The following is a 12,616-nucleotide window of genomic DNA, read 5'->3' on the forward strand; positions in this document are numbered from 1 at the left end:
TTTATTATAAGAATTTTGATTGCACGTTCATGTTATGCAAAACTATGCCTGCAAGAATAAATTGGTAGGGAATAAAAAACTTATCTGGATACAATAGATGGGAAGGCTTATTCTGTGGATAAGTATCTTTTTAGCATTTGAATAGAGGAATAAGCGGGAGGGACTATTGTACATTTAATATGCTCTAGGATTTGTGATAATTTGTCATTTATAGCAAAGAGAAAATTATCGTCCCCGTTTTTTTTTTTTTTTTTTTGGGTACTTACAATGGATAGAAAAAAATGGAGGGATAATATGGTAATTTGATTATGATGGGGGAGGGAAAAGCCTATTCCACGCCTGCCGAAGGATAGGCTTATGCTTAGGAGGGAACTGGGCTATCCACCTGGCCTAGAAGGCATTTGGCAGGATAAAGGAAGGAATTTATAAACCACCAACAACCTCTCCCCCACCCTTTTATTCCCGGTCCAAACGCAGCCTCAGAGTCAGATGCTCTAGGTAGCATGTTAAACCATGAATACTGATGCCACGCTGTCTTACTTGAGAATAGCCATACATGGTCAACATTCTGCTATCATTTCCTTGGGCGAGATGAAAGATCTTAACATACATTTAGTCCGCGACATGATAACCAGATAAACATTTCTACTTCTCACTTCCAAGAACTTAAAAACCCAATACTATACATCCATGTAATCTATGTACTGCACCTTTCACATGGAGATGAATAGCATCAAACACCCTTTTAAACCTTTGAAGAAGGCAGACCTACAAAACAAACTATTAGTGTTAGCAACAAGTGCAGAAAAGGCAGTAAAAGATCCTTCCCAGACTAGCAGTCCTAACAATATGGATATATACCAAGTTGTTTTGCATTGACAATGCTTGGACAAACAGCTGGAGGTGGGGAGTTCTCGTCCAAGAAAGGTTCCACCCGATTAGGATCAGCCCATACCGGGTATCCTTTAATTTTACCCTATTGGCCAAGAAACAAGGAAAAAGTGCTTCTCTGTTAAGAGCAAAAACTAATGTTGAACTTGTTTAAATGTTTGAACTTACCAAAACATTCAAAGCAGCAAGAGTTGCCATTCCTTCACGTGTCCACTGAATCAATAAAAGAAGTTGATTGTATTAGCAGTATAAAAGGATGAATAAGCAGGAGATAAAGCTCATTAATTTTGAATTCAAATGTAATCATATAAGGTATTCACCTTGGAGGCAGATGCAATATGTGGCACAACAATAGCATTTTTCAGTTCTGCGAGCCCAGGCTTCATGTAAGGTTCATCCTGTTGAAAGGTGATGACTAGGTAAGTTATAAAGTGGTTTTGTACAAAAAATTGGAGCATCAAATGTGGAACCAACTGTAGGATCACCTCGAATACATCAAGCCCCACCCGGAACATGGGGTTTACTTTCAGATGTTCTACCAAGGCAGCTTCATCAACCACTGGTCCTCTGCTACAATTTACTAGGATTGCATCCTGTAGTAATTTAAAATGTGGATTACTTTGATTTATGACCAAAATGGACAGAAGTTATAGTAATTGAATAATCCTAGAGCTGGAAGTTTCACCTTCTTCATTATGGACAGCCTCTCTTTGTTTATCAGATGATATGTTGTTTTATCCAAAATTGGATGAAGACTTATCTGCAAAGAGCACGAGTTTATTGAGGGAACAAAAAAGGTCTGAACTTAGTCATTCTCATCTCTGCCCATGTCAGTTCTAATCTACATGCATACTATTATTGCAATAATATCTGTGTTATCCTATGAGGATTGTTGTGCCAGTTTTAGTGTAGCACATGTAATTGGGTGAATTATAGAGTAAAGACACTTCAAATGCAAAGAAGAATCAGGGCAATAAGATATTGCTAGTACTCTACAATGGAGCAACATTGTTAATATTCCAAAGGATGAGGTCTAACCACATCAGCCGCTCTAAGTACATCCTCCATTGTAGCAGCTCTTTTCCAAGTAACAGGCTGTTCACCATTTGCCTGCAGGAACTGTCCATATGCTGCAGTGGAAGAAGATAATAACAAAGGAATTTTTGAGTTTCAGCTGAATCTCTTGGGTGTTAAAGAGATAGTTAGACGAGATGACAACAACATGCCTGTGACAAAATTCTCTAGTCTGGTTGCCTGATACAGATCATAGTATATCAGATTCATCTTGAAACCCTCAATCTGTTGTAAATTGAAAAGATACAGTCAATGAAAGTGCAGTAAAACCAGCAACCATAACAGTTCTATTAGTCTTGTTCATAACACCTATTATACCAGTTCTTATATATAAATATTCTTTAATACCGTCTTCCAATATGATTTCATGCAACAAATTCTGACCATCTTTCTATTCTAGCTAGTCAGTAGCTATATTCTCTAGAGTTAGACCTTCTTATGATGAAAAAGTTATTGTTCAATTATGTACTCCCTCGAGACACTTGAAAGAGATTTCTTTCACACTAAATTAAGCAATATAGAGCTGTTTACAGCTACTGAGTTTAGTCTTGTTAGTGGTTTCATATCAGTGTGCATATGTCCACAACATTATGTAATTTATCAGTATATCCAAATGGATACAAATATTACAATGTGCCAGAATTTGGTAGGCTAAAGTATTGCACAAGTTGGGTATGAATTTTTCCCAAATGAATTTACAAGAATCAACTTTTTCTTAATCATACTAAAATGATTCTGCAGATTTTTGTTTTGATCTTTTTGATTTGATTCAATCCAATTTACATAAAATCTAAGAACCAAAATTTTCTAGGAAAAAAATTTCTTTCAGAAATCAGAACATTGATTGGATATCTTGATAGTGGCAACAATGCATGGTTCACTCAGATGTTACAAAAGGAGACAAGACATATTACCATCATCCTGGCATAAGTTGATCCAATACGGCCAGCTCCAATAACTCCAACCGTCTGTCCCTTTAGCAAATTCCCCACAAACCTATCGGCAGTACCATTTCAGGATAACCATTCCACTCAAAGAAGAAGATTAGTCTATGCTGTACCAAAGAAACCATTTGACACTCATAAAATACAAGAGTGTGATTCAGATCATACAAATGAGGAAGCCATCCATCATATAAACCTGCCCTCATAAACTCATCTGCTTCTACTATTCTTCTGGCTGCGGCCAGTGAAAGTGAAGCAGCTAACTCTGCAGTTGTCTCGGTAAGAACTCCCTGGGCACACAAAAATAAATAAATAAACAAGTAAATAAAGTGAAGCCAATGCAAATAACGCAAAATTCATGTAACAAAAAGACAAACAGAAAGCTTCCAAGACTATGAGTAATCTAAAGTTAGCACTTGCGGTAGTCTAAAATTAGCACTTTCAAGAAAGGGGCTTAGCTGAACAAGATCAAACAGTATGACCCAATAACATTGTCCAGAAAGAAGGAAACATTACACAGAAAGGAGAAGAAAAGTAGCACATAAAACTACAAATATTAAAATACATCAAGTTTTCTTTAATATTTTTCCCCTTCTTCAACATAAGTAGCGAATGGGAGAGCACAATAGAGAAATAAATATGAGCAAAAAAAAAAAAGAATAAATGGTTGGTTGGTTCATGGTTCATGTTAACCATTAGAATCGAGATTGGAATTAATACATCCTATTTTCATTACAATCTACATAAGCTGTTATAGTTACTCGTTCGATATAATAACTAAATCACATTCAAACTCACTGGGGTGTTTCCAACGGCCACTCCATACTTGGTAGCAGCGTCGACATCGACGTTATTGTACCCGACTGCCATGTTGCTGAAGGCAGTCCCACCAGCTCTCTTCAGCGCAGAGAACAGCACCTCACCCCAATCTTCTGTTAACTGGTGGAACACAAACCAGAGCAAAATCCCAGAAAATGATCGATATTTACACTTCTATGCACACAGAGTATAAAAAATTCCGCTTGCCTGTCCGATTACTCCATCACATTTCTCGCCGATAAGTGCAAGAATGTCCTCCACGGACAGTATGGTCTTCTTCTCGGTGCATACCTGAGGACAGAGATTAAAGAGAATCAAGTGTTACTCTTTATGAACATGATGAGAAATTGGAGAAGAGATTTACCTCGACGCGGCAATCTTGGTCGGTCAAGAGACGAATCCAACGGGTTCCGGGCATCGATTTGGTGCTGACGACTCGGTACTTCCCGCTGGGATTCCATGCTTCGATCGATATAGGTTTTGCCATCTTATTAGCGCTCGAGATTTGATCCTTCTGCAGAAAAGTGGAGAGGAGGAGCGCAGAGGATGGTCTTTGTTCAATATTTATATGTCGAAAGATAGACCAGGAATTTATTATTCGTATTATCTTTCTTGGTACGGTGTGCATCGAATTCTGGTTGGAGGTAGGCTGATAAAGAGAGGGGGACAAATAAAAAGTAGGCCAGCAGCTGGCTTGATGGATAAAGGCCGCTTCAACCGGGGCTGGACCTCTCGTTCCCTAGGGCAAGGCAGGATAAGGGGGAGGCAGCTTCAACCAAGCAATGGCTGAAGTGAATTATGACCGTGTGTATGATCATGATCTGGCATCGCACCCACGTCATTTCACAATCCATTTGTGATGACGGATCGACCGCTTAATTAGCATCCAGCGTAGTCAGCGGTAAACTTTGAGCCACTGTTTTCTGAACCATTCCTCTGATGATGAACCTCAGCCAGACCTTGCACCGCGGTTTGACATCAAACAGATCTTGGAGGGTATCGTTTGAAAAATCTGTCAATATAATACATCTGCAGAGGCCTAAACACATGAATGAACATCAAGAATTCTGCGAAAAATAGGGGACACATGAACTGGAGACCAAACCGAGATTTCCTTTTATCCCTATTTTCTTTCTCCATTCTGTCCTGCGATCTGAAAGAAATCAAAATATCTTTCTATTTTGACACCATCTTAAGGTGCCATAAATGGGTTCAGGCTGTATCTTCAGCTCAAGAAAGAATGATTCAGATTTTTTTTTGTGCTATGAAGCTATAGCTACTTCAATAGCTGTGCAAGCAGATGAAAGAGAAGTTCAGAGTGCTTTGAGAGCTGTGCAAGGAGTTATATCATGATTAATGTCACGCTCCGAACTCAATATCCGGATCGAGTACATAATGGCCGCACACTCCTTAAAGCAAACTCTAAAAAATATACAAAATCTAAAATAATTTATTACAACCTCAACATCCATAATGCATAATTTCAATAATAGTTAATAAAACTTGCATAATTATTAATTAAATTCTTCAATCAGCTGATCAGGTATCAATGACATTCTATCTATGCATTCATTCACTTGCAAGTTTATACCATAGCTAATTATGAGTACCCTGTAATTTTGAGAAGAAAAAAAAAATGGAGGGATGTGAGCTTTATAGCCTAGTAAGAATCTCATATATCACACCAATAATAATAGTATAATTTGTAAATAGCAATAAATATGAATTCTCATATCAAATATTCAGAATAATGCAAACATTCATATAAACATGTGTCAATTATCTATCTTATCAAAAGAGAAGTGTTATCATATATCAACCAGTTAAAGCCTTTTATTCAGCATAAACTTCATGTCTTGTCATCTATTTCTCTTATCACATATCTAATTTTTTTAATCTTTTCTTTTCGATTTTGGACTAATCAAGATCGTGTCTCAATTCTTGATCTGACCCAAAATCCCATGCGTAAGCACATGGGGGCTGTCTCAGGCATAACCTCCTGGCGGGCTGTCCCAAACATAAGCTCCTGACAGACTGTCCCGAGCATAAATCTTAGAGACTGTCCTAGACATAAGCTCCTAGTTGGCTATCCACATGACGAGGCTAATCCAAACCATATCTTTTTATTTCATATTGATTTTATCATATCAATTTCAGTTTGAGATGTGATTAAAACATGTATATCATATTCATATAGTTATACTATCAATTACTGGTACATATATATCTAATCAACACATAATATACTCATACTAAAAATTATATATGAAACAATTGTATTTCAAACATGATAAATCCATCTGTCCAAATCCAACGGTATAAACGATACAAATCCAATGGTAAAAACAACATATATAATGATGATCATATATAGAGATTCTTATCTCTATTGATGATCGATCTAAATACAGAAATTGATGAGCTCCTCAATCTACGAATTCGAAGTCAAGATATTTTGCTCGATATCTTCTTGTACAATAATTGTATCTCTACATGATTAGGATTAAACATAAAAATCATGTACGATTAAAGACAGAAAAATTACGAAAAATCTCTAAATATTATAAGTCCAGGGCTCTCCTAAGGTCAATCAATCGATCTGGATTACGTAGGTATCTAGATCCTCCATTGATCCATAAGATTTTTAGAGAGAAAAAATCTTGAAGAGAGAGAAAATTTTAGAGAGAAAAAACTCTTGACATTCTTCCAAAGAGAAATCTATAATCAAGATCATTAGGGATCATATCATGGTGATTCAATAGGAGATTAACAATGATCAGATCTATAAATATCTAGCAAGGATCAGACTAAGATCGACAAATCACACGATTATCAAAATGAGTCTAAGTCTCTTTGAAAAGTTCATATCAAGTTCATGGTGGGGTACATTGGCCAGATTGAGAGAGAAAGAAAGAGAGGTAAAGAGACATAAAAGAGGAGAGAAAGATAGGAGAGAGAAAATTTTTTGTTTATTTTTCTTTCTTTATTTTTCTTTTCTCCTTCTTCTTCTTTTCTTCTTTGCTTGGCCAAATAGGGGAGGAAGATCGGTGGTTCCTGGTGGCTGGTGGATAGAAGACCGACGATGGGTAGTGATAACAGGTGGCCAACAATGGCAGAACAAGGGACGGCCGGCGGTCAGTGATCAGAGAATAAAAGAAAATAAAATTTTTAGAAAAATAGGGGACCTTCATTTTTTCTTTGTTTCTTTGGTCATCGACCAATCACTGACGGGCCATGACCTTCGAAAAAGGTAGTAGGTAGGTGGGGGGTTCACGATCTAGGGGTGTGGCATCATAAATGGAGGTGCCGATGGTCGGAAAAAGAAGAAGGAAGGCTCGTTCAAAATAGAAAAAAATAAAGGTTCTCTTTTCTTGATTTTTTCGGCAAAGCAGGTGGTCGGCAATAAGGCCTGGAGCCAAGAGGAGATAGGGAAGAGAGAGAGAGAGAAAGAAGGATCGAGCCCTTACCTTGGCTGTAGTGAGGCCTTACGATAAGGTTTCGATGATCTTTTTCCAACGACAGCACCAAGAAGGATGCAAGATGCCCCGAACAATTCATGGCAATTTCATCAAACAATTCAAGATGGAGCTCTAAAAGAGGGAATGGGGATTTTATAAATGGGATCTAGGGCTCTTAGAGTTCCAATCCTATTGTGATTTAAAGAGGGAAGATGGACTTTATTGGGAGTCCTTTTCCATTAAGTTTCTTTCCTTCATTTCCTTTTTGATGCTTTAAAGATCATGCAAGAGGGAAAAAAATGTCTTAGGCCAGATTTTTACATTCTCCCTCCAACCCAAAAAATAATTTCATCCTCGAAATCAAGTTGTGTTGTTTGAAGTACACACTTCAAAAGTATACATTCTTCATGTCATTCTCAAGCTTCCAATAATGTCTTATATATTATTTTGTTTCTCATGATCTTGATATAACAAAATTATTTGAAATCTCAAATTTATTTTTTTATATTTATTTTTAAATTTTTTCGAAGAACAGTAATATTTTGACCTTATATTAAAATATCATAGTTATTTATCCAATATATTTCACTCAAAATTCATAATTATCTCAGACTACCTATGATAGAAAATAAAGAAAGATCGAATATTGGGCGCTCTTCATAATCATCGATTTTTTTCTTTATTTGACCTTCCAATAAATTTAACAGGTAGACTTTTATCTTAAGAAAATCTCAACATTCTATGCCAGTTCGAGTAACAATGTTAAATCTAAAAAAATGATATCTGTATCAAGACATTCTAGGTTTGAACTAACAAAAGAACTATCAAGCTATTAACAATAAACTTGAGATATCTAGAATTTCTTGCATTATCTGCAATGAAGTAATCTATTGACAAAAATTGCATGACTATGATCAAATTAGGTCAAAAATCAGTAGCATCCTTTCATTATCAATAAAATCTTTCCTTATTTGCAACTAATATATTCCATCATAATATCTTTTGAATTAAAGAATTAATATTTTTAATCAAGTCAAACCATCATACTTTTGCTACGTACTCTGATCTTAATTTATCAAATTATATAAGTTTATCGAAAGATAAGAATATCCTTATATGTTAGATCAATCAAAGATAGATCCAACCATCAAATTTTTATATAAATCTTAAAATAAAACTTTAAGTTTCTTTATTTTTACTATCTTTGGGTATAGCACATCAAAATTAAATCTTGATCCACTTTCTATGTTTGAAATCATTGCATAAGCTTCATCACTCCTTAAGAATCTAACATGTCTAGAATTAATTGGAGAAAATCTTGAATTTACCTTACAATCATTTAGACAATTTTCAAACCAACCATTTTTTTTAAAAGAATTAACTCTAACTTGAACAAACTAGAAGAACTCAAGTCAACATCTTTGTAAGTAGAATCAACTTGATTTTTTTTTGTAAACCTTCCTTCATCACAATCCTTAGCATCAATAGATAAATTCATGCAAAATCTTATCCCTTATATAAGTCATTCAAAATTTAACAATAGCAAGATACTTTAGATCAGCTCAAAAATCTAAACTTTAATTTAAATAATTAATACACTCCACTATCTTCGACAATCACAAGAAAAATTAAAGAATCTAATCCAAAGATAGTAATATGAATTATTAAAAATTTTATCATAACGTATATATCATACTCTAACAAAATTAATTTTCTTATTCAATTTAACAACGATATCAAAATACCTTAGATCCACTTAGAAAAGCAAATTTTTGACTTGAAATTCAATACAATTCAAAAAATTAAGAAATCAGATCAAAATATGATATCTTGAATAACCAAAGATTTTATCAAGATGTGTATCTCATATTCTTATAATAAAATCCAAGTATATTTTTTATCTAAATTCGAGTTTCATATATGATCCTCTTATAGGTTCAATGTTCGAAAATATTTTTCCCTCATATGATACAATTCTTTTTTAGACCATATCCTAATTAACTTTCTCTGATAAATCTAAAATTTATAATACTCAGATAATTAATATTGAAATCAAAAAAGTTATCATGATCTTTATCCATATAAATTTAGCATTTCAAAATCATCGAGTATACTCAACACAATATATCAATACCTCCCACTTCATTCCAGGATCAACATTTCTCATATTTAGGTCAATCCTACTAATTAAAATCTAAGATATAACTCATCAATTCTATTATAGATATCATATGCTACTTATGCATAAATTTTATTGTAGTATCTATTGATTCGAAATTCAAATATTGAATCCTTTCTTTTAGTCTATCATGTTTCTAATGATCATAACTACAAGTTCAAATATCACTAAAGTAACAATCTCGAATAATTATAACCTTAAGCTAAAATATCACTTAAGTTATATTTTCTAGTGATCATAGCCTAAACTCTAATATAATTCTATCACATCCTTAGTGATCATAATCTTAAGCTCTGATATTATCTATCATACTCTATTGATCATAATTCTAAAGTTTTGATATCGCTTATGTTACAATTCCTAATGATCTTAAACCTAAGTTCTGAAACCACTCTGACACGTCCCGAACCCAATATCTGGATCGGATACGTGATGGCCGCACACTCTTTAGAGCAAGTCCTAAAGAATATGCAAGGTCTACAATAATTCATTACAACCTCAACATCTATAATGCGTAATTTCAATAATAATTAGTAAAACTTGCATAATTATAAATTGAATTCTTTCAATCTTCTGATCAAGTATCAATAACATTCTATCTATGCATCCGCTCACTCGTAAATCCATACCATAGCCAATTATGAGCATCCTGTAATTTTGAAAAAAAAAAATGAAGGGATGTGAGCTTTATAGCCCGATAAGAATCTCACATATTACACTAATATAATAGTATAATTTGAAAATAGCAATAAATATGAAATCTCATATCAAATATTCAGAATAATATAAATTTCTGTAAACATATGTGTCAATTATCTATCTTGTCAAGAGAGAAATGTTATCATATATCAACCAGTGAAAGTCTTTTATTCAACTTGAACTTCATGTCTTGTCATCTGTTTCTCTTATCATATATCTAGTTTTCTTAATTTTTTCGTTCTGACTTTGGACTAATCAAGATCGTGTCTCAATTCTTAGTCTAATTTAAAATCCCATGCATAAGCCCATGGGGGCTGTCTCAGGTATAAGCTCCTAGCGGGCTATCCCAAACATAAGCTCCTGACAGGCTATCCTAGGTATAAGCTCCTAGAGGTTATCTCAGACATAAACTCCTGACCAGATATCCACATGACGAGGTTAGTCCAAAATTTTTATTTTATATTGATTTTGTCATATCAATTTCAGTTTGAGATGTGATTAAAACAAGTATATCAGATCCATGTAGTTATACTATCAATTACTAATACACATATATCTAATCAATACATAATATACTCATATTAAAAATTATATAGGAAATAGTTGTATTTCAAACATGACAAATCCATCCGTTCAAATCCAATAGTATAAACGATACAAATCCAACGATAAAAAGAACATATATAGTGGTGATCATATACAGAAATTTTTACCTCTATCGGTGATCGATTTAAATACAAAAATCGATGAGCTCCTCAATTTATGAACCTGTAATCAAGATATTTTGCTCGATACCTTCTTGTACAACAATTGCAACTCTACATGATCAGAATTAAACATAAAAATCATGTACGATTAAGAACAGAAAAATTATAAAAAATATCTAAACATTATAAGTCCAAGACTCTTCTAAGGTCAACCAATCGATCTGGATTACGTAGGTATCTGGATCCTCCATCGATCTATAAGATTTTTAGAAAGAAAAAATTATGAAGAGAGAATTTTAAAGAGAAATTCTTCACATTTTTCAAAAGAAAAATCTATAATCAAGATCATTATGGATCATATCATGGTGACTCAATAGGAGATTAATGATGATCAGATCAATAAATATCTAGCAAGGATCGGACTAGGATCAATAAATTGCACGGTTATCAAAGTGAGTCTAAGTCTCTTTGAAAAGTTCATATCAAGTTCATGGTGGGGTACATTTGCTGGATTGAGAAAGAAAAAAAGAGAGGATAGAGAGACATAAAAGAGGAGAGAGAGATAGAAAAGAGAAAATTCTCTATTTATTTTTTTTTCTTTCTCTCTTTTTCTTTTCTCCTTCTTTTTCTTTTTTCTTTGCTCGGCCCAACAGGGGAGGAAGATCGGTGGTTTTTGGTGGCTGATGGATGAAAGACTAGCGATGGATGACAGTAATAGGTGGCTGATGATGACGGAACAAAAGATGGCTAGCGACCAATGGCCGACGAATAAAAAAAAATAAAATTTTCAAAAAAAATAGGGAACCTCCATTTTTCTTTCATTTCTTCGGCCATGACCTTCAAAAAAGATAGCAGATAGGTGGGGAATTCACGATCCAAGGGTGTGGCATCATAGATGGCGACATCGGTGGTCAAAAAAAAAAAAGAAGGCTCGTTCAAAATAAAAAAAAATAGGAGTTCTCTTTTCTTGATTTTTCCGACAAAACAGATGGTCGGCGACAAGGCCTGAGGTCAAAAGAAGATAAGAAAGAGAGAGAAGAAAAGATCAAATCCTTACCTTAGCTCCAGTGAGGCCTCACAACGAGGTTCTCATGATCTTTTTCCAACAGCAGCACCAAAAAGGATGCGAGATGTCTTGAACGATTCATGACAATTTCATCAAACAATTCAAGATAAAGATCTAAGGGAGGGAATGAAAATTTTATAGATGGGATCTAGGACTCCTGAAGTTCCAATCCTATTGTGATTCAAAGAGGAAGGATGAACTATATCGAAAATCCTCTTCCGTTGAGTTTCTTTTCTTCTTTCTTTTTTTTTTTTTTTTTGATGCTTTAAAGGTCATGTAAGAGGAAGAAAAAATGTCTTAGGCCAGGTTTTTATGGTTAATGTCGCAAAAGAAGATCAATCATTCTTTAATGTGAAAGATGCAACCCATACCTGTTATACATCCTACTCTTTTATGTCAAAAAGACATCATTTCCATCCTGGTGTAGTTGGCAACTGAACTGTTTCTACAGGCATGTGAATGCGTATCAACCTACTTGTCTCTTCTGTGTATTGGCTACATCAATTTTGTCCTCCAATTGCTACAGAAACACTCAACTTGAAGTGCCGCAGCACCAGAAGCATTCCAAGTTCTGAAATGGTAGCCTCCATGGCATGAAAAGATGAGCTTGGTGACATTAATCACTTCGACTTATATTTCCTATAATATGGGAAATCGATTCCACCTACACAAACATAATGGTGCTGATATACTGCTGGCATTTCAGAAAATTTTGCAGAGGTTGACTAAAGTGGCTTTCACCCGTGGTTTGCATGAATGGACTGATGATGCGACCATCC

General features: G+C 34.6%; 1 protein-coding gene across 1 annotated transcript; it reads right to left on the minus strand.

The window, feature by feature from the left end:
* Nucleotides 1–557: 557 nt before the first annotated feature.
* LOC105044036 (glycerate dehydrogenase) lies at nucleotides 558–4,450 on the minus strand. Its single transcript, XM_010921811.4, has 13 exons — nucleotides 4,093–4,450; nucleotides 3,936–4,019; nucleotides 3,708–3,848; nucleotides 3,078–3,199; nucleotides 2,880–2,961; nucleotides 2,118–2,190; nucleotides 1,930–2,021; nucleotides 1,577–1,651; nucleotides 1,377–1,484; nucleotides 1,212–1,289; nucleotides 1,060–1,104; nucleotides 862–976; nucleotides 558–768 (listed from the first exon to the last, which is right to left on the minus strand). Exons 1-13 carry the CDS (start codon nucleotides 4,354–4,356, stop codon nucleotides 746–748), a joined length of 1,302 nt encoding a protein of 433 aa, XP_010920113.1. The 5' UTR covers nucleotides 4,357–4,450; the 3' UTR covers nucleotides 558–745.
* Between the last annotated feature and the right edge of the window lie 8,166 nt (nucleotides 4,451–12,616).

The sequence above is a fragment of the Elaeis guineensis genome, chromosome 4 (genome assembly GCF_000442705.2).
Source record: "Elaeis guineensis isolate ETL-2024a chromosome 4, EG11, whole genome shotgun sequence".
NCBI lineage: Eukaryota > Viridiplantae > Streptophyta > Magnoliopsida > Arecales > Arecaceae > Elaeis > Elaeis guineensis.

Coding starts and splice junctions, on each gene's coding strand:
- LOC105044036 (XM_010921811.4), bottom strand. CDS start 4,356: ATGCACACCGTACCAAGAAAGATAATACGAATAATAAATTCCTGGTCT. Junction 3,200..3,707: donor TGGCCGTTGGAAACACCCCA/GTGAGTTTGAAT, acceptor TTGTGTGCCCAG/GGAGTTCTTACCGAGACAAC. Junction 769..861: donor TGTCAATGCAAAACAACTTG/GTATATATCCAT, acceptor TTTGTTTTGTAG/GTCTGCCTTCTTCAAAGGTT.